Here is a 21,933-nt window from a genome sequence, read left to right as displayed (position 1 = left end):
CTTTTTCCCATATCTTCACCAACATACCAATTGACAAGAGCTCTCTTGGCATACATCAGATCAAATTTATGATCAAGACGAGCCCAGGCTTCAGCAATAGCAGTCGTGTTACTCAACATACAAATAACTAAGTAACAAAAGGCTAAGTCACCTCCTGGTACAACAGTTGGTGTTTGGTAGTTGATACCGACTTTGAAACCAGTTGGGCACCAGTCAACAAATTGGATGGTTCTCTTGGTTTTAATGGTTGCAATAGCAGCGTTGACATCCTTGGAAACAACATCACCTCGGTACAACATACAGCAAGCCATGTATTTACCATAACTAGGATCACTTTTGACCATCTGATTGGCTGGCTCGAAACAAGCATTGGTGATTTCAGCAACAGAAAGTTGTTCATGGTAGGCTTTCTCGGCAGATATGACCGGAGCATAGGTAGCCAATGGGAAATGGATACGTGGGTAAGGAACCAATTGGTCTGGAACTCAGTTAGATTGACATTCAGAGCACCATCAAATCGGAGCGAAGCAGTAATGGAGCTGACGATTTGACCAATCAGTCTGTTTAGGTTGGTGTAGGTTGGTCTTTCAATGTCTAGGTTTCTTCGGCAGATGTCGTAGATAGCCTCGTTGTCCACCATGAAAGCACAATCAGAATGTTCCAGTGTGGCATGGGTTGTAAGGATGGAGTTGTATGGTTCTACTACAGCAGTTGATACTTGTGGAGCAGGATAAACAGCAAACTCCAGCTTGGATTTCTTGCCGTAATCGACGCTCAATCTTTCCATCAACAAGGAATAGAAACCAGATCCGGTTCCTCCACCAAAGCTGTGGAAGATTAGGAATCCTTAAAGACCAGTACATTGATCAGCCAGTTTCCTGGTTCTATCAAGAACCAAATTAATGATCTCTTTGTCCACGGTGTAGTGACCTCGAGCATGGTTGTTGGCAGCATCCTCTTTACAAGTGATGGGTTGTTCAGGATGGAAGAGTTGACGGTAAGTACCAGTCCGGACTTCATCCACAACTGTCGGTTCCAGATCAACAAATACAGCTCTTGGAACATGTTTACCAGCTCCAGTCTTACTGAAGAAAGCGTTGACGGAATTATCGCCACCTCCAATAGTTTTATCAGAAGGCATCTGACCATCAGGTTGGATACCATGTTCTAAACAGTACAACCCCCAACAGGCATTGCCCATTTGGACACCAGCTTGACCAATGTGGATAGAGATACACTCACGCTGAAAGGAAAATATTCCAGTCAGAAGAGGACTTTGGTATTAAAGTAGACAACATATCTGCAAAATCTTATTTTGCCTTGATCTTGAGTAAAAACGTCTTATCAAATCAGCAAATAAATCATGCGGACTGTTAATGAGGTGGTTTTTTTTACCTGAATTCTCAGTAATTGTATTTTAAATAACATCAGAATGGTGTCAAAAACAAAACAAATTTCTTTCTTTCTTTTTGTCAACAATTGATTATGAATCGTCTTGTCATTCATTACAATTATATTTAAGAACAATGTAGTATTGCGAAAAAGAAATCTATTTCTTTGAAAAGTGAAAGAAATGTTACGTCCTTCAGACTACTCCTAGGTTTTACTATTTTGTAATTTAGAATAATAAGATATACTTCTTAACATTTTACTAGTCTACCCCGGAGTTAAAAAGTGAAACGAAACGATTATACTTACCATATTGAAGGTTTATACAAGTTGAAACTGAACAAAGTTAAAACTGACAAGGAATCTTGCAGGTAGAGTTGAAGCTAACCAAGGCAAGATGTTACCACTGAATGTAGAGTTGGTGATTTAAACTGGTAATTTATACCTGAAATATGAGATCTATTGTCTTGTTGTTTGTTTGTTGTTAGATACAGTTGGGAACATTAATCACGTGCAGTAATCCTGACAGTGATTTTACTGAAATGAGATTAACGTTAATATAGATTAATGAACTGATTGGATTAACAATTCGGATTAAATGTAATTAATGTGATTAAAAGTCAATGTTGTTGATAAGGTTATTACAATTTTCATGGTAACTGTAAACCTAGTCGGATATAAAACACTGACAATTCTCAACCAAATCATTCCACTTTCAACTACATTTCACTTCTCGACTCTAGTCAGTTCTCACAACAATCAACATGAGAGAAATCGTTCATATGCAAACTGGTCAATGTGGTAACCAGATCGGAGCTAAGGTAAGTAAATACTTCAATGTTCCCACAGATCTCCAAACGAAACATTGTCACTTCAGCTGGTTGGAAAACGTACCATTTATTAAGCATTTCATACGCCCATCCTTACTCTGCGATTGCAAGGTTAAATGTCAATGTAAAGTATGAATTATTCCTATGATATAACACTTAAAAAGACTTATCAAAAAGTTCAAATTAACAAAAAGTTTAGGTCAGATAACCATAGTTTTGAAGAATTGAAAAAGGAAGTATTTTTATATGAATTGATACATTTTCTTTTAGTTCTGGGAAGTGATCTCTGATGAACATGGTATTGACCCAACTGGAACTTACCACGGTGATTCTGATCTTCAGTTGGAGAGAATCAACGTTTATTATAATGAAGCTACCGGTGGTAAATATGTACCCAGAGCTGTTCTCGTCGACTTGGAACCTGGTACCATGGATTCTGTAAGATCAGGACCTTTTGGTCAGATCTTCCGACCAGATAACTTTGTATTCGGACAATCTGGTGCTGGTAATAACTGGGCTAAAGGTCATTATACAGAAGGTGCTGAATTGGTAGATTCCGTTCTTGATGTGGTCCGCAAGGAAGCTGAAAGTTGCGATTGTCTACAAGGATTCCAGTTGACCCATTCTCTTGGCGGTGGAACTGGGTCTGGTATGGGAACCCTCCTCATCAGTAAAATCCGAGAAGAATATCCAGATAGAATCATGAACACCTTCTCTGTTTGTCCTTCACCAAAGGTAAGTTTTTAATACCACTTTTCTCAACAGTATCAAATGTCTTTTTGGAGTTCATGTAGGTATATCACATACATTGTTGTACATAGTCAGCAATTCCATGATAAAAGTTGGCGCCATTTGTCTACGGTCGACTTTCATCAATTTCAATTTATTTGTTGTCTTCAAACACGTCCTGACCTTTTCAGCCAATACCAAACCAGTTAAATGACAAATTTCTTATAATTTCAGGTATCTGATACAGTTGTGGAACCTTACAACGCCACCCTCTCAGTTCATCAACTGGTAGAAAATACAGACGAGACTTACTGTATTGATAATGAGGCTCTATATGATATCTGTTTCCGTACCCTCAAACTGACCACACCCACTTACGGTGACCTCAACCACCTGGTATCAGCCACCATGTCTGGAGTGACCACCTGTCTTCGATTTCCTGGTCAACTCAATGCCGATCTCAGAAAGCTGGCCGTGAACATGGTGCCTTTCCCACGTCTTCATTTCTTTATGCCAGGATTCGCTCCTCTCACCTCTCGAGGTTCCCAACAGTACCGAGCCCTCACTGTACCCGAACTCACCCAACAGATGTTCGATGCCAAGAACATGATGGCTGCCTGTGATCCTCGTCGTGGTCGTTATCTGACAGTAGCTGCCATGTTCAGAGGTCGTATGTCAATGAAGGAGGTAGATGAACAAATGTTGAATGTTCAGAATAAGAACAGCAGCTACTTTGTTGAGTGGATTCCCAACAATGTGAAAACTGCCGTTTGTGATATTCCACCAAGAGGTCTGAAGATGTCTGGAACATTTATTGGTAATACGACAGCCATTCAGGAACTGTTTAAGAGAATCTCTGAACAGTTTACAGCTATGTTCAGAAGAAAGGCTTTCCTCCATTGGTATACTGGTGAAGGTATGGATGAGATGGAATTTACTGAAGCTGAATCCAACATGAATGATCTGGTATCTGAATATCAACAGTACCAGGATGCTACAGCTGAAGAGGAGGGAGAATTTGATGAAGAAGAAGGGGAACAAGACGAAGCTTAAACAAAACGCAATATTTATATTTTAATTATTCTTATTCTATTTATTAAAACTGTTATTTCTAAAGTGTATTGTCAATTATATGCTGAAAATCAGAACTTGTCATTATATCTATCGAAGGGTGTGTCCATTTATCTGAATTTCCTGAAGAAGGCAGAACGGAATCTACCAATTCAGCACCTTCTGTATAATGACCATTAGCCCTATTATTACCAGCACCAGATTGTCCGAAGACAAAGTTATCTGGTCGGAAGATCTGACCAAATGTATATTGTAATTACCATTTTATTTTCTGTGCTCCATTACAATCGTCTCCTCGGCGATGCAAATCATCTGACACCATCGACACCCAAATATTTCATTTCCTATCATGCCCCTAGCTATAGGGAAAAAATGATTGTTCCCCTGAAAAACTTCGGACGACTTACTAATTCCATTACTGTAAACAATACAATACACCATTGCTCCCCCGGATATATATCTTAGTACCATGCCCTTTCCGGGATGAAATATGGAGATCAGAAAAATGAAAACAATATATCAAATGTATTTTAAAAAAGGCGTAATAAATTATACAATATATATACATTTGTATAATACAGGGTTAGAAATTACAGAAATTAGAGCCCCCTCCTACAAATCCTAGAGTATAATAGATATGGACAAAAACTAAAGTGATTTTGAACTGATATTTATTAAAGTTTCTCTCTGGGTATCTATTATTTCCTGTGGTTTCCATCTGCCTGTACCACAGCCTTGGTTTTAGCTAGATTCAGGTACAAACTTAGGGTTTTATTATCAAGTAACAAGGAGTACATGGTCCGGTGTATTATGTAGGTCTTGTCATATGATACAGCAGAGTTTATTTCTCCATAATGATAACAAGATCCACATTTATTCCTTAAATAATTGAAGGGCATATATAAACAAAAAAAGCAATGGTAATTTGGAGTGATGCAAAATGAAGCTCCCGAGGGCTTATAGACAACTATAACTAACGAAAAATACACATTGTATGTATTGAAAGATCGTCCTTTTATTTTGTTTTTCCAGTGTTAGTATCCAACACTAAGAAATTGCTTTAGGGTTATTTTCAACGTGTCGCCACTTATTCAATCTCTTTATAAAATATTAGCCTCAAATTATGTATTGTGTTGTGTCATGATATCCTTCACTTTTAGTTCCCTAAATCTCCCAAATACCAATATAACTCCCGAGTCCTCCCCTTTTTCATACCAATTCTAGCACCAGCCTGGTGACCAAGTGTTGTTGAATTTTGTTGGGTCAGCGGCGAAATCCGGTAAGATCGGGAAATTTGGCTTAACGTAAAAAGTTTTTCTGTAATATTCCAATCTTGCCTTTAACTTGGCAACTATTTCTGGGTTCTTTGTTGATAGATCGTTGTGTTCTGTTGGATCCTCTGAAAGGAAAAGCATTCGTGTTAAAACTGTGATTTCGGAAATAACGTAAAGGGATTTTCCAATTTTCCAGATTTTACAGGGATTCTGTTGTAACTTAATGACACCAGGTAAGTTCACTGATGAATATATACTCATATTGACCATTCTTTAGAACTTAAATTTAATGTTCATTCTAAGACGTAGTATCAATTTAAGAGTATACATTGCTATCATTGTATTGAATCATTATCATGCTCTCTGTTTCTAATAATTGAGTAGGATGATCCGGCCAATACAGGTCTTGATAACTGACGTTTTAAAACTCCATCTTTGTTACCTTTAATATTGAAAAGCTGGTACCCGTTGTCAGCTTTATAACCTTCTCTCGCCATAAATTCCTCTACTGGATCATCGAGAGAACTCATTTCTGTGTCGGGCTTATACCAGTCAGGAAAAAGACCAGGATAACCTTCTATCAGCTTATAATCTCCCATTCTGAAAAGAATATAATAGAATGCTGATTGCATGATCAGACTAATGAAATTAAACTGAGTTTTACGTTGTAATGTTTTACACTCGATTGGATTTATAAAATGAAATGGACGATGCACTCGTCTAAAGTTTAGAGTCCTCCTGGACTGTGGTGGGTTGACGTCAATGGGCGGGTATGATATGGGGGTTTAAAAACCCAGGGACTAATTTTACTTAACTAAGAAAGATCTTAATATTCTTGTCATTTGATTGGTCAATCAGTAAAAGTAAGATTTATAACCAATGAAATTTCACGTCCTACTTTTCTGCACCTTTTTTATAAATGTTAGATGGTACGAGGAATCCACAGGACAGGTAACATAGGTATGATGAAGAATATAAAAAAATAATACCTTATACCAGCATGGCCTTCAACTGGTGGGAAATCATCATCAATATTATAAATAAATTCTGTTCTATTTTCTCCAGAACCGGTAGATATTGATTTCCATAGATCTTGTCCGTCTCGACCAGTTACTGAAATATTGTCAAATGCAAACTGAACCATGGCTAATAATACCTTTATAGACCTACTGTTTCACAACATTTTTAACGATTTGTCATTAATTTGCTGAAAACATGCGAAGATTATGACACTGGAATAGGTCTAAAACTGTAAAACTGTTAATATAATATTGTAAACCCTTTATCATTGGCATAAACAGGAAGGGGTTAAAGGGTACTAGTCGCTTTTGAGGGTAGAGAATGCAGTGAAAGAATGATTTCTTCTGCGGGGTCTTGGCATTGCCCTTTATACTGTTCCATTACAATTTCTCCCAAAAAAGCAAGATTATCAAACTGCACGTTTTAAACAAGACATCGGAAAGGGTCAAATCAGTTCCTAAATCATTGTCAAATTTAAACTCTACCATACCTTTTATATAGCTATCACTTCTGTTTCATTACAATTTAGGATCTAATTGAAGGCTTTCAATAAAACTTCTCCGATAAGTCAAAATTGCAAACATCATGATAACAAAAACGTCAACTTTATAAAAACTTTTTTTTAGATTTCACCATTCCTTGAGCGAGATTTTTATTTGACGAAATTATCTTGCCTGTGCTGATTTTTATTATTTCTTTACAAAAGAAAAAAAAGTCTACCTGAACCGCCAGCAGCACTCACCAATGTCGGTAACCAATCAACAGCATGGATTAATCTAGAAGAAAAATTAAATTAATGTTTTAACACATAGTGAAAGTGTAACCCGAGGGCAATATGGTGTTAAACGATTAAGATTTAAAAAAGAACAAGAAAACAAAGTAAGCATATCGATTCATTACGTAAGAGCGTTATATTGTAATTTTACTAAACAAACTCATAAGTTTCCCAAATATCAAGCAGATTGTGATATATAAGCAGAAATAAAATGAATGGAGTTGTAGTCATACAATATTTATTAAGCATAGAGCCACCAGGGCCACGACTGAACTTGAATGTAGTAATATAAGACTCATTTTGTTGTTTTCGTACAAAGGGCCTTCACAATGTGAAAAGTGTAAATCTGCGAAATGTCATAATAACCACCAGAGGCCAGATATAGAGTCAGTAAGTTTCCTGTCGATCAGAGGCCAGATATAGAGTCAGTAAGTTTCCTGTCGATCAGAGGCCAGATATAGAGTCAGTAAGTTTTAGACAGATCTCCGTCTTAATAACTATCAGAGATCAGATATGGAGCCAGTAAGTTTCAGACTGACCCCCGTCATAATAACTATCAGAGGCCAGATATAGAGTCAGTAAGTTTCAGACAGACCTCCGTCAAAATAACTATCAGAGGCCAGATATAGAGTCAGTAAGTTTCAGACTGACATCCGTCATAATAATTATCAGAGACCAGATATAGAGTCAGTAAGTTTCAGACTGACCTCCGTCATAATACCTATCAGAGGCCAGATATAGAGTCAGTAAGTTTCAGACTGACATCCGTCATAATAACTATCAGAGGCCAGATATAGAGTCAGTAAGTTTCAGACTGACCTCCGTCATAATAAATATCAGAGATCAGAATAGATATAGAGTCAGTAAGTTTCCTGCCGACCACCGTCATAATAACCATCAGAGGCCAGATATAGCCAGTAAGTGTCTCGCCAGCCTCCGTCATAATAACTATCAGAGGCCAGATATAGAGTCAGTAAGTTTCAGACTGACCTCCGTCATAATGATTATCAGAGATCAGAATAGATATAGAGTCAGTAAGTTTCCCGCCGACCACCGTCATAATAACCATCAGAGGCCAGATATAGCCAGTAAGTGTCTCGCCAACCTCCGTCATAATAATTATCAGAGATCAGATATAGAGTCAGTAAGTTTCAGACAGATCTCCGTTATAATAACTATCAGAGATCAGAATAGATATAGAGTCAGTAAGTTTCCTGCCGACCACCGTCATAATAACCATCAGAGGCCAGATATAGCCAGTAAGTGTCTCGCCAACCTCCGTCATATTGACTATGAAAAAAACTACTTTTTTTATTCAATAATCTATATTTTCGTGATTCCTTTTTAGAATACTAACAGTATTTTATATTATTTATAATATAATTCGCATTAAACAGCTGTAGTAAACTTAAGTCAGAGTCTAACAGCTTAGCAGACTTAGCTGCTGGGTTTCAGCAAAGTTGGTCACTGTAATCACAACGACTTACTTACAGGACATGTCTAATCAATGCCTTATAAATATTATACATACTCGTCGTATGTTCTGTTGCCAGTAATTCCAGTACCACGAATAAAGGCAGCTCCTCTAGTTCCTCCCTCGTATATAGTAAATTTACCGCCTCGTAATGGATAGTTATTACCATAGTACGACACCCATCCACCGTTCTGGAAAACAAGACCATCTTTGCTCAAAATGGTTTTAGTCTAAAAATCGGAGAGGGTTGCTGGCCAATTGTTAAACCCATGCTGCAAACTAATTGGCATGTAATTTTTTCTTTATTTGTAGGTCGTCTCAGGGGAAGATTACTCTCAACTGTAAATTGGTGGGAAACAACAAACAAAAGAGTTGGAAACATACGTCTGCAGTAAAGAGTATAATGGTATCATCATATATTCCTTTTTGTTTTAAAGCTGCAGTTACATTCCCAATTCCTTCATCTAAAGCTGAGACCATACCTGTACGAAATGATAAATTAATATTCATTTCATGACATAGACGGAATTTGCTGTTTCGTTACACTGAAAAATGCTGATTGTGAGTGCTAATCTCGGTCGGTGCGCATTGATACAGCCGACTCAGCTGTTAATTTGTATGCCACGGATAATCCGAAAAAGATCCGCCAAGTGGTGTATTGACCAAGGAACCAATGGAAGACAGCATCTTCTGGAACTTGTTGTACGAGCATTCCTGTAAAAAATGGACGCCTCTCTCTTTCTTTCTATTGGGTTGTTAATAATATACTTTAGTTAACCTTCTGAAAATAGTTAACAAACCTGAAAATTTGCGTCTACCTTCTGACTGTATATTAGGATACATGTTTTCATATTGTTTTGGTACCTGAAAGAACGAAATTATTTGTAAGGTAAGTACCGTAGATAAATAAAAATTAATCGTCCATCGAATTTACTTACGTGGATAGGATAGGAGGTAGATAGAGAAATATAGGTTCACTTACCCACCTTGTTTACGTATTTCGAGGTTGGTGTACAACTTGGTAATGTAGGTACATAAATCAAGATTACTTACCTCGATAGGTTGTTGTACAGCTTGGTAAGATAGATACAAAAATAAAGGTTACTTATCTCGATAGATTGTTGTACAGCTTGGTAAGATAAATGGTCGTACAAAAGGAATGTTTCCTTACCTCGATAGGTTGGTGTACAGCTTGGTGAGGTCGGTACAAAAGGAATGTTTACTCACCTCGATAGGTTGGTGTACAGCTTGGTGAGGTCGGTACAAAAGGAATGTTTACTCACCTCGATAGGTTGGTGTACAGCTTGGTGAGGTCGGTACAAAAGGAATGTTTACTTACCTCGATAGGTTGGTGTACAGCTTGGTGAGGTCGGTACAAAAGGAATGTTTACTCACCTCGACAGGTTCATGTACAGCTTGGTGAGGTCGGTACAGAAATAAAGGTTTTCTTACCTCGACAGGTTCTTGTACAGCTTGGTGAGGTCGGTACAGAAATAAAGGTTTACTTACCTCGATAGGTTGGTGTACAGCTTGGTAAGGTCGGTACAGAAATAAAGGTTTACTTACCTCGATAGGTTGGTGTACAGCATGGTACGGTCGGTACAGAAATAAGGTTTACTTACCTCGATAGGTTCATGTACAGCTTGGTAAGGTAGATACAGAAATAAAGGTTTACTTACCTCGATAGGTTCATGTACAGCTTGGTAAGGTAGATACAGAAATAAAGGTTTACTTACCTCGATAGGTTCATGTACAGCTTGGTAAGGTAGATACAGAAATAAAGGTTTACTGGTATCATGTTGCGAGATGACAGATTCAGCTCTCTTGGTAAAGGCATGCTGAAAAGTAGAACAGAATAAAAGCAAAAGTAGCCAGGTCATGAGGGCATGCAAATGAAAATTTCATGGTGATTTCCCATTTAAAGGCCAATGATCAGAAACTTGTTGAAGAGAAGTTGGACGTAATACTATATCATTTCATTATACACTGATAAGGCTCTGTGACTCAAGCCCTATTTCCAGCGCGATACAGCATCGCCTCTCAGTTATCTCAATAACCAAATTAGTGAAATTACTAATTGCATAAAAGTAGAAAGTGTATATAATTCCCATACATTAATCCATCTATCATCTTGGTTTCAAAGCGCACAGGACTTTAAAGTATATTTCGTTTCTGAATATATTTAAAGACGAACCGTAGAGTAGACGCCATCTTGATCCCTAACAGGTTGACGGTCATCACGATAATCCAGAAAATATCCTGAAATTTACAACAATCCTTTCAATGTTGACCTATATAATATTTCATCACTATAATCTCATAACAATGTATGTGTACTGTTACATATTATAAAGCTTTGGTCGTGGGTCATTGCATGCTTTTCGAACGGGTTGTAGCACAGTCAGTTCAAGTCATATAATTAGACCCCACTTGTTTAAATATGCCGATGAATTGGTGGTCGTGGGTTCCATGTAAGAGACGATATTCACAGATCTCCTACAACAAATTAGGATACAATGAAGCGGTTATTGGATATGTTAAAATCCTTTGTAGTGTAAAATCAAAACACTAGAAAAGTTATAGTTGCTTTCCGTGGACGAATTGCTCTACAATTATGTATCTTATTGTACATTTCGATTGGTCGAATTGCGAGCAAAACGGTAGGATGTAAAGCTCTAGTTACCGACAATACGAACCTTTGAAAGGCACTCTACTAAGACTGTGGTTATAGTAGTCTTCATCAGCATTGTAATATCCAAAGAATGAATCGAAGCCTCGGTATGTTGGAGTACATTCCCATTTACAGAAACCGAGATGCCATCTAAAAAAAAGACCAATTGATATCAGGGTTTTGTCTGAACATCGTTATCGAAGTCAATGTCACAGGCATCAAAATGATAGCTATAATCAACTCTACTAATTCTACTGGTTACAGGTATTTAGGTTAAATGGTGTTTGCAATAGTGACGTCATAATCTGATACAGTTTTTTTTCCAGAATACAGAAAGTTGAACTCAGATCATTGAACGTCATAGCTTATGTAGGTGAAAAGCTATTATTTGGAAAGTGGTAGGCTAATTGTTTTTGTTCCTTAACCTAGTTTGCTATTTGTTCCGGAAAGTGGGTTGCTTACCGAAGTTATATAGTCAGGTATGATCATTAATAAAAGCACTTTTTATCACCACATGAATGGTAAGTTTCTAGAGAGTCAGTAAAGAGTACTTACTTGCCAATCATGTGAGTGGCATATCCGAGTTTCTTCAGTTCTTGTGGTAGAGTAGATATATTGAGAGGTAAACAGACGGGTTGGAAGGATATGATTACTAAATGCTGAAAATTATACAAAATATTGTCATTCCATTCATATCAAGCGAGTTAAAATACAAACATTGTCAGACCACGCGAGACAAATGTTAAACTTCAACTCCTTTTGACCAAAGACTTCGTCTAAAACCTTGGCATCATTAAACACTTTTCTTGTATCAGAGAGAATATATCCAACCAGAGCCATCAACAAATACACTTTACTCAAAAAGTCTGCGCGTGTAAACTCATGTTTTGATTTACAGAAGAAAATGAGTTTTATTTTATAGAAAGTGTCCACTGATGTCAAGGTATTAGACGGAGTAAACAATACCTTAACATTGTGGAGATTCGTACTCACTTGTAAGCCAGTTCTAAAAGGATAATACCCACTCATAAACGAACTTCTAGACCTAAAAATATTCCATACAAACTTGTTTAGACCATAATCGAAAAATTTGATACTGGTTAAAATAGAAATCATACCACCTATACTCTAATTGTGAAGTGAAAGTGATATAGTCATTTCAGCAGTTGTAAATCCATTGTCATCCACAAGTATAATCAGAATCGAAAATTGAGGAAACAATCGCTACTGCGCTTGATCAACAATCAAGCTAAGGATTTGAGATGGACTGATTTGATCCAGAAAAGGGTTGTTTTGTGAACTGTTGGTGTGTACCAGGGACACTTATAGCATTGATTTGTGCCATTCTTATTTTAGATATTATTGTTTAGCAGCTCGTGCGATTGTTACATCATATGAATTATACATTTCTATAATTACAGGAACCACAGAAATCTGATGGAAAATTTGATTGATGCAAACATAAATAATGGCCCGAATACACATTAAAAGAACGCTAAAAATCTCTTTACAAATATTACAATAAAAAGTTGGTTATACAGGTACTTACGGACTACAAAGTGGTTGAACATAAGATTGGTTGAGTATAACTCCTTCCCGTGCCAGTTTATCGATATTCGGGGTTTTTATTTCGGGGTTATGGTACCCCACATCATTCCAACCTGACAATTAACATGACAAACATACAGAAATCAATGTGGCTGACAAAAAGTGCTGGTGCCGAAAGAGTAAAGAACGGGTTTCATTTTACGAAAAGAGACAAACATATACGCCTTAAACTAAAACTTAACATGCGTAGAGAACAGTTAACAATAGAACTGATAATTGTTAACAGTAAAACAGAGAACTGTTAACAATAGAACAGAGAACTGTTAACAATAGGACAGAGAACTCTTAACAACAGAACAGAGAACTACTGTTAACAATAGAAAAGAACTGTTAATAGTAAAAGACAGAACTGTGAACATAACAGTAGAAAAAAAGGTCTGTTAACAATAGAACAGAACCGTTAACAGTAGACCATAGAACTGTTAACAGTAGACCATAGAACTATTAACAGTAGACCATAAAACTGTTAACAGTAGACCATAGAACTGTTAACAGTAGACCATAGAACTGTTAACAGTAGACCATAGAGCTGTTAACAGTAGACCATAGAACTATTAACAGTAGACCATAGAACTATTAACAGTAGACCATAGAACTATTAACAGTAGACCATAGAACTGTTAACCGTAGACCATAGAACTGTTAACAGTAGACCATAGAACTGTTAACAGTAGACGATAGAACTATTAACAGTAAATAGAGAACTATTAATAGGAAAACAGAGAACTGCAAATAGTAGACCAGAGGACTATTAACAATAGACCAGAGGTCTATTAACAATAGAACAAAGAACTGTCAACAGTAGAACAGAACTGTTAATAGTAGACCAGATGACTATTAACAATAGAACAAAGAACTGTCAACAGTAGACCAGGGAACTGTTAACAATAGAACAGAGAACTGTCAACAATAGAACAGAGAACTGTTAATAGTAGACCAGAGGACTATTAACAACAGAACAAAGAACTGTCAACAGTAGACCAGGGAACTGTTAACAATAGAACAGAGAACTGTTAAGAAGAGAACAGAGAACTATTAACAATAGAACAGAGAACTGTTAATAGTAGACCAGAGTTCTGTTAACAGTAGACCATAGAACCGTTAACAGTAGACCATAGAACTGTTAACAGTAGACCATAGAACTATTAACAGTAGACCATAGAACTGTTAACAGTAGACCATAGAACTGTTAACAGTAGACCATAGAACTGTTAACAGTAGACCATAGAACTGTTAACAGTAGACCATAGAACTGTTAACAGTAGACCATAGAACTGTTAACAGTAGACCATAGAATTATTAACAGTAGACCATAGAACTATTAACAGTAGACCATAGAACTATTAACAGTAAATAAAGAAAAATTAATAGGAAAACAGAGAACTGTTAATAGTAGACCAGAGGACTATTAACAACAGAACAAAGAACTGTCAACAGTAGACCAGGGAACTGTTAACAATAGAACAGAGAACTGTTAACAATAGAACAGAGAACTGTTAATAGTAGACCAGAGGACTATTAACAATAGAACAAAGAACTGTCAACAGTAGACCAGGGAACTGTTAACAATAGAACAGAGAACTGTCAACAGTAGACCAGAGGACTATTAACAATAGAACAAAGAACTGTCAACAGTAGAACAGAGAACTGTTAATAGTAGACCAGAGGACTATTAACAATAGAACAGAGAACTGTCAACAGTAGACCAGGGAACTGTTAACAATAGAACAGAGAACTGTTAAGAAGAGAACAGAGAACTATTAACAATAGAACAGAGAACTGTTAACAATAGAACAGAGAACTGTTAATAGTAGACCAGAGGACTATTAACAACAGAACAAAGAACTGTCAACAGTAGACCAGGGAACTTTTAACAATAGAACAGAGAACTGTTAACAATAGAACAGAGAACTGTTAATAGTAGACCAGAGGACTATTAACAATAGAACAAAGAACTGTCAACAGTAGACCAGGGAACTGTTAACAATAGAACAGAGAACTGTTAAGAAGAGAACAGAGAACTATTAACAATAGAACAGAGAACTGTTAATAGTAGACCAGAGGACTATTAACAATAGAACAAAGAACTGTCAACAGTAGACCAGGGAACTGTTAACAATAGAACAGAGAACTGTCAACAGTAGACCAGGGAACTGTTATCAATAGAACAGAGAACTGTCAACAGTAGACCAGGAAACTGTTAACAATAGAACAGAGAACTATTAATAGGAAAACAGAGAACTGCAAATAGTAGACCAGAAGATTGAAACAGTAAAATATAAAATCAAGTGCGTTGTACACATAACTGATAATTCAACTACTTTGATTGGGTGTATATAATTCATATAAAGTTCGAATGTCTTCTCGTAGTGATATTAATTATTGCATATAAATATACTCACCCAAATCGTCTGCAACTATAAATACTATATTTGGCGGTTTCGATTCACTTAAAGTCAGAAGGTACATAAACAGTACAATAAAACAGCCCAGGGCCGGCATGTTGAATCTGTTTTTGGGGTGATTATTAGATCTATGAACTAACATCGGATGTTTTATACTGAAATGTGGTCATTAACACTGCTAAAATACATTTTACTCCAAAAGATTACAAACAACTGTACTGTGTATCGAGACGCGAAAGGTTAAAATATAGAACGTTATTATGAACGGTTTATAAGTCAATATATAGGCTAGTAGTATTCAATGAGTCACGTGAAAATGATGGTCAGATTACCGTGACATGCTTTGTCATTGTACATGCGATTGTAAAGTCAACTATATTAGAGTAGTAAACCCAAAGCCAGGCTTGATTGTTCGGAGGGGAAAGTAATATATCCGGAGAGGCAATGGTATAATAGTTGCAGTAATGGAATCGGTCGGTTTTCAGACTATTTCGGAACCCCTGTATTCTCGAAACGATCTTAGCGCTTGGATGTCATAGAATCAATGTTAGAAGATAAGAACCTAGGACACCCTAGCGCTAAGATCGTTTCGAGAATACGAGGCCAGGAGAAGTTATTTATATCTATGTTTCTTCTTGATCAAACTGAATTTGTTTTAGATGGGTTAATTTAAAAAGGAGAGTACTAATTGTTAATTAAGCAGTTTGACCTAGTTTTTGGCTCGATATTATTAATTGGAACCTTTCTCTACAATAAGGCGTTCATTTTACTCAAATCCGTACAGTAGTTCCAAAAGGCATAACTAGCTTTAAAACCTTACGTAATATTTTTGACATTTAAAAATTAACGGATGGATTCTTTAAGTTAAATCTTTCAGATGTGTTAACGTGCACATTTCTCTAGAATTTGGTGTATAGTTTAAACAAATTTGAGCCAAAAAAAATTTCGACCTGCAAAGAATAGGGCATTACTAAGCACCAACATGATTCAGAATTAAAATAAAGAGCGTAAATTTAATCTACACCGATATAGCAAATATGCCGGTTTCTTACTTCAGATCATAGGCTAATAGAGGTTTTGGCTCATTCAATAGCCGCGTTTACACAGCCATTAAAAAATTGACCCGCTTGAAGTTAACCGTACTCGGTCCGGACTCGGCTGCGCTGTTTTCAGTACTGTTTCACTTCAGAATGGTCTCTCCAGTCAGTGGAGGCGCGAAAAAAAAAACACACCGACATTCAAAATGCCGTCAACCATAAAAAAGGCGATCATTTTGAAGTCGTCATTAATTTTGTCGCGTTCACAGCGTAAACGATTTTTAAAAATCTCTAATTTTGTTTTTGAGAAATATAATTTTATGTTTTCTTGAATATCCATCCACTGCGCTAACTTTTTCAAACACGATGTATTCTATTACGACATTACATGTCATAGGGTCAAGGTCATTATTGCACATTGGCACTTCTTGAAAAAGTGGGCTCGGTCTAGTGGCGCGTCCAGACCGAGACCACCTCTCATTGCGTGACTCTCATTTTCGAGGGAGAAAACATCGGACCAGCCAAATCCTCATACATTGTGCAGAAAAGTAGGACGTAAAACTCCATTCATTTCATTTCAAAATTTCAACTATTTATTATATCAATATAACATATACAAAATATATACACAATCCTTAGTAAATAGCTTGTCGTGATGAGGATTTTAGTTTATAAAAATGGACGGCTACTATATGTTAAACCAAGTTAGTATTTTAAGTTGAATGATAATTCATTATTAAATATTCCACTATAACTAGGCCTACTGTGGTGGTGTCTCTATTGAGGCAAGGCATGCTCACTTAGAACGGAGCTCCTGATGACACTTGGTGTCTAGATTATTCAACAGACTTTCAGACAGTCTACATGTTTAATCAATTGTGCTGTTTCTGATGAGAAATCAACATAAAGTCCTCATACTTTGAAGCGCATTTTGTGTAAAATATTTGTTCATAAGCTCATAGGAACCTCGTTAGTGGTTGTGAAGTAGCACATCTTTGGCACATTAGCATTCTGCTGATATCGTAGAAATGTCGGAAGAGACGACAGTTCTTAAATGTGGACACAATTTAGCTTTCAATATTGGTACAAGAACCACGATAGCTGTTCAATGCACTGAGGAAAATTGTATTGCTGACACTGCCATCTTGACCACGTGGTGTAATACTTAGAAACGTTGTGGTATCATCCACGATATATCGGTATCTGAAATGATGAACAAATTGATGCAGTTGCATTACAAAAGGAGAACAGTCGATCAAAAGAAACATCAGCAAACCTTTACAATACTAAGTTTCACCACTTTGAGTAAGGACCATTTTGACTACAATTGCAGGATCCTTTTCGACATGGGATGAATAGGTCTATCTATATAACCCAATTATCTCAGCTATGACTAAAATCAAAGTTGTGGAAAATTCAATAGGAAATAATTGATTAGAGAAAACCCGCTATTAACATATCGAAATTTAAAGGGCCGATTGAAATCATTTGGAAAACAAGGTAGACTTACATCTCTTCGTTGCTTCTGGTTTTAAACCTAACTGGGTTCTGTCCCATCATGACTACAGAGTCTCCATATTTAAAAGCAGGACAAGAACAATCTAACGAAGCGGCGTAGAGGATTTGGTGATCAGCTTGTACTGGATGGATTCCTGAAAGAAAGAATGGATAAATATATACCTTCATGGGTGACTCTAATACTCCGAGAGCAATTGTTCAAACTGACAACTTTAGCCCCAGAGAATTAGGAAATCCCCTACCATTTTACACCACTATAATGTAACTCTGCATTTGAGAAGGTGTGTTCTCCTGCATTTTTTCTCAGTGGTGGGGGCCCTCTTACAGGTTTTAGACCCGTGGACTTGGTTCCACCAGTCCCTATACTAGTTGAGCCTCTGGTCAAATTACACCTTCCTGATTATATTTATTTATTCTTATTACCTACCTAATTTATGAGGATGTTTAATAACGGCTGACATATATTTAGAAGAAACTGTTGTATTAGTGCCTTTTACACCCAAGCCATACACTGGAATAAAATGAAAGTAGAAATTTAAGGAGAAATTAGCATCTGAAATGCACCTTACTGAATTGGCCACGCCTTCTGTTCTGTTGGCACCTGTGTTGCCGCTACCTGATTAAATGCAGATCAAGAAGTTTGGTGGGTTTTTTTGCTGGTTTTTTTTTTGCTGGTTACACTTACTTGTCAACTATGATCTAACAAGATTCTTTGGAATTTTGAATCAAGTAGCGTTTTGAACACATCTTCCAATTGGTTGAATAGTAAATGACTCAGAACATAAGATGCCTAGCAATATCGTCAGAGTAAAAGCCTATTTAAAACCTTATTACACCAATATACAACTTGCAATTAGGGCATTAGCCCAATTGTTTTAGAACATCAGGACATTGTAAAAGAAAATCACATCAAAATAGGGCATCTTGAATTAAATGTGATCAAACCCTAGGGTAACAACATATTTCTCATGCTCAGCTTAGTTTTTACTCAACTTGATAATGTCACTCGCATCACCAAATTTATGCGATAATGCCAGAAACATTGAGCCCTATATTAAAAGCCCTAAGGACTAGATTGATACATTTTTCTCTTTGATACAAATAGTTATGCATCTGTAATAGCTCCCTCAAATTTGAGTAAAATCTTAGTTTAATATGAAAAATGTTTGAGGTCCCGGGGGCGCAGCAGAATATATATAGATGATTCCAATTACACCAGAACTTACCGACATCTGATTGACACATTTTTTGCATCAAATCAAATCTTGTGATTGGTTTAGATTTTGATGGACAGGTACCACACAAGCCTGGAATGAAATTCAACAAATAGGTCAACATTTCCGCTGGGAGAAGGTTTATCAATATAAGTAAAGGTTTCAAAGTAAATCAAGGACTGTGGGTTGTTTTTTTCATTCCGTCGTTGACCAATGTCATACTAAAAAGGATGACACAAGGGATAGCAATCGTAGAGTAAGAAGTCAGCTTGACACCCCTGTGAAATTACTAGGAAGGGTTTTGTTAGTTGGGCCATGTCAGAACTAAAGCTGGCAGCCGTTGGCCCCTACACTCTCAAATTTCTTACCATTTTACAAATGGAAAGAATTGCCCCTACTCGCCACCATTTAACTTATTAATTCTAGAAACGCCTGCTACAAATTAAATTCTAATAGCAAGATACAATGGAATCAATACTGTAGAATTGGAAGAAGCGAATACGCGAGTTATTGGTCCGTGCCTCTGATACACTCGATGACAGGGTGTATTCACACAACACAATACAAACGCTCACCTGATATGCATTTACATTGTCCTTTATATCTCTGGTTTTGTGTCAGACAGTACATAGGCAGAGTTGTGGACTTATCTCCCGCGTTATAATTCTCTAGACATATTTCTTCTGAAAACGTAAAGAAGTATCAGTAAATTTACTTTCGGATTCAAACTCATAATATATAGAAGAATTTCGTGATTTTTGTGATCTGAACAGTGTATGCGGAAGTTCGGAAGTCAATACTCATTTAGATCTTAGCTTAACATGCAATGGCGAGTCATTTTTCAAAGGTTTCTAGATCAATCAATCTTAAATCAATGTAAATCTGGTTGTGTTTAAAGTGATTTTATTGGTTTCATTATAAGACACCGTACCTGGTTTAGATGGTTGAACGACCACTATAGAAGCAGGCTGTAAATAATTAACAAGTTCCTCTTCTTTCACTCGGAACTGAAGACACACTGACTTATTATTGGGCACCTGCAAAACAAAATAGTGTCATATACGGTTAAGATCAATGCCATGATGTCTATGATGACCAGCTGGTAGAAAGGACCCTAAGTGAACCTAAGTTGGTATGCTTATAAAAATGTAATTTTTTTTTCCTTTACTTCCTTTTGAATTTTTGGTGATTAAGCACTAAGCATTGGTCTATCTTAATTAGTCATTTTTGATCCGATTTTCTTTCCTATAATCGTTATGTCATTCTAGACAATAGCTTCTGGGGAAAACTTTCGTTACATGTTTTTTTCAACCTCATTTGGTAACCATCAATGATCTCAAACATTCCCCCTTTACGTTCTACATTTCTGCACCATGTTGGCTAATGTAGACGGGCAAGGCCATGCAAGGTGCATTGAGGGAAATTGTGCCAGGACAGCGGTGCCAGCGGTGCGGGTCGACAGGAGCGATATACGCTTATAATTGTATGTGTGCGTATCAACTTACCTGTGCTAGATATATAGTTAATAAATCCCGACCATATTGATGCGATTTGGCTGTTCCATTTGTTAATTTACTCATCTACAAATAATAAGATTTTTAATTTAATGAATTTTATCACAATCCACAAATGCATCCCAAACAAGGAGCCCGCGAGGGCAGTGGCTATTGACCACTGGTGTGGTAAGCGTGGTAAATAGTCATAAGTACCCTTACAGCTATATACCACGCAGTGGTAAATAGCCACTGCCGCCCGCGAGTGAAACATAAAGAGATGCTGTTGACGAGGCTCAAGATGTTAGAATTCACTTAGGGTTTGGGATCAGAACATAAAGAAGTCGATGTCATAATTTTACACTTTCCCAAAGTCACTTTCCGCTTACCAGATCCAAATCTTCTTGAATGGGTTGATATCCACTTAACATTTCAATCTCTACATTGGTTGGTCCACTCGTATCTTTACCTTTGTATCTATAAAGTTCAAATTGACAACCCTATTAAATTGGCATAAGAACCCATATTTCTTGGTGACGGGCACTTGAAATTCTGCTTTCACCTCTTTCCCATATTCCATAAGATCGTTCCCGGCATTTAAAGATCTCGTCACACCGGGAAGGAGTTCTTACTGCGCCGCTACTGCGACGGCAAAATGGCTCAGAGCGTGTTAAGGTCGCCATTAGTGTGATATACTATAAGTATGTAGAAACGTCGGACATCGTGCAATTAATCTCGCTACTCCCCGCAGAGTCACGGCGTTTATTTTGGACAAACCTCAAGGTTCGACACTGTGTTCTGGAACGCGTTGATATAGGATATATACAACGGGTGTAATGGCGCTAATGAATGGATAATCAATGTCATTACCTTAGACAAATTTTCAAGCATAAGTTAATTTTAGAGACACTTTTCTTAATTCGACGAGTAATTCGTACATTTCGTTGATTTCTGTTTCTTCTAAACTTAGGTCGACTGAGAGCACGTTTGGGTCTCATTATCTTCTGCACTAGACGTGCTTTCTTCTCTACTTTCGGTTTGCATCCAAAGTTGCAGATTCTACACATGGATATTCTATAGAAAATGAACCAAAAAGTGTTATTCCCAATATCAGACGTCTGTCTCCAAATTGCTGCACTTACAATTTCGGACATGTGTTGTAAATCGGGATGATGTCACTGCATTTCCTTGCGTTATATCTCGTTAAATGTATTTGAAGTTGAATGAATGGACGTAGGATATTCATAATCAAATGTATGTGTGACTGCTGTAGTCAACTGAACCTCACACTTTCAGAAGTTGGAACAAACCTGGGATGCTAGTCTTCATAGGCTTCCTCAAGCACTTTTACAACAGACAGTTTTGTACTATTCCCTTTAATAATCTCACATAACAAGATGGGGGGGGGGGGGGGGGGGGGGGGGG

The 21,933-nt window shown here is 37.0% G+C and overlaps 4 protein-coding genes across 4 annotated transcripts; 1 reads left to right on the top strand and 3 right to left on the bottom strand.

Annotated features, from left to right (window-relative positions):
• Positions 1 to 8: 8 nt before the first annotated feature.
• Positions 9 to 449, bottom strand: LOTGIDRAFT_98138 (hypothetical protein; the record flags this gene model as incomplete). Its single annotated transcript, XM_009051070.1, has 1 exon — positions 9 to 449. A coding segment is annotated over one exon (441 nt), but the record flags the coding sequence as incomplete, so codon positions are not given.
• A 321-nt stretch (positions 450 to 770) lies between these two features.
• On the bottom strand, positions 771 to 1,784 carry LOTGIDRAFT_186497 (hypothetical protein). The gene is made up of 2 exons (XM_009051166.1): positions 1,699 to 1,784; positions 771 to 1,243 (listed from the first exon to the last, which is right to left on the bottom strand). Exons 1-2 carry the CDS (start codon positions 1,699 to 1,701, stop codon positions 848 to 850), a joined length of 399 nt encoding a protein of 132 aa, XP_009049414.1. The 5' UTR covers positions 1,702 to 1,784; the 3' UTR covers positions 771 to 847.
• A 323-nt stretch (positions 1,785 to 2,107) lies between these two features.
• On the top strand, positions 2,108 to 4,115 carry LOTGIDRAFT_213129 (hypothetical protein). The gene is made up of 3 exons (XM_009051165.1): positions 2,108 to 2,210; positions 2,490 to 2,954; positions 3,183 to 4,115. Exons 1-3 carry the CDS (start codon positions 2,154 to 2,156, stop codon positions 3,999 to 4,001), a joined length of 1,341 nt encoding a protein of 446 aa, XP_009049413.1. The 5' UTR covers positions 2,108 to 2,153; the 3' UTR covers positions 4,002 to 4,115.
• A 1,124-nt stretch (positions 4,116 to 5,239) lies between these two features.
• LOTGIDRAFT_112980 (hypothetical protein) lies at positions 5,240 to 15,310 on the bottom strand (the record flags this gene model as incomplete). The annotated part of the gene is made up of 14 exons (XM_009051164.1): positions 5,240 to 5,418; positions 5,736 to 5,893; positions 6,238 to 6,406; positions 7,034 to 7,089; positions 8,620 to 8,753; positions 8,947 to 9,044; positions 9,363 to 9,426; positions 10,299 to 10,400; positions 10,757 to 10,821; positions 11,259 to 11,383; positions 11,789 to 11,892; positions 12,227 to 12,278; positions 12,783 to 12,894; positions 15,244 to 15,310. 14 exons carry the CDS (start codon positions 15,308 to 15,310, stop codon positions 5,240 to 5,242), a joined length of 1,485 nt encoding a protein of 494 aa, XP_009049412.1.
• Between the last annotated feature and the right edge of the window lie 6,623 nt (positions 15,311 to 21,933).

The sequence above is a fragment of the Lottia gigantea genome (assembly GCF_000327385.1).
Source record: "Lottia gigantea unplaced genomic scaffold LOTGIsca_16, whole genome shotgun sequence".
NCBI lineage: Eukaryota > Metazoa > Mollusca > Gastropoda > Lottiidae > Lottia > Lottia gigantea.
This window is presented reverse-complemented; position numbering and strand designations above follow the sequence as displayed.

What these genes read in the sequence shown, in the direction of transcription:
- LOTGIDRAFT_213129 (XM_009051165.1), top strand. Translation starts at nt 2,154, where the DNA reads ATGAGAGAAATCGTTCATATGCAAACTGGTCAATGTGGTAACCAGATC. An exon ending in GTAACCAGATCGGAGCTAAG is followed by an intron (nt 2,211 to 2,489) that starts GTAAGTAAATAC and finishes ATTTTCTTTTAG; the next exon opens with TTCTGGGAAGTGATCTCTGA. An exon ending in CTGTTTGTCCTTCACCAAAG is followed by an intron (nt 2,955 to 3,182) that starts GTAAGTTTTTAA and finishes TTATAATTTCAG; the next exon opens with GTATCTGATACAGTTGTGGA.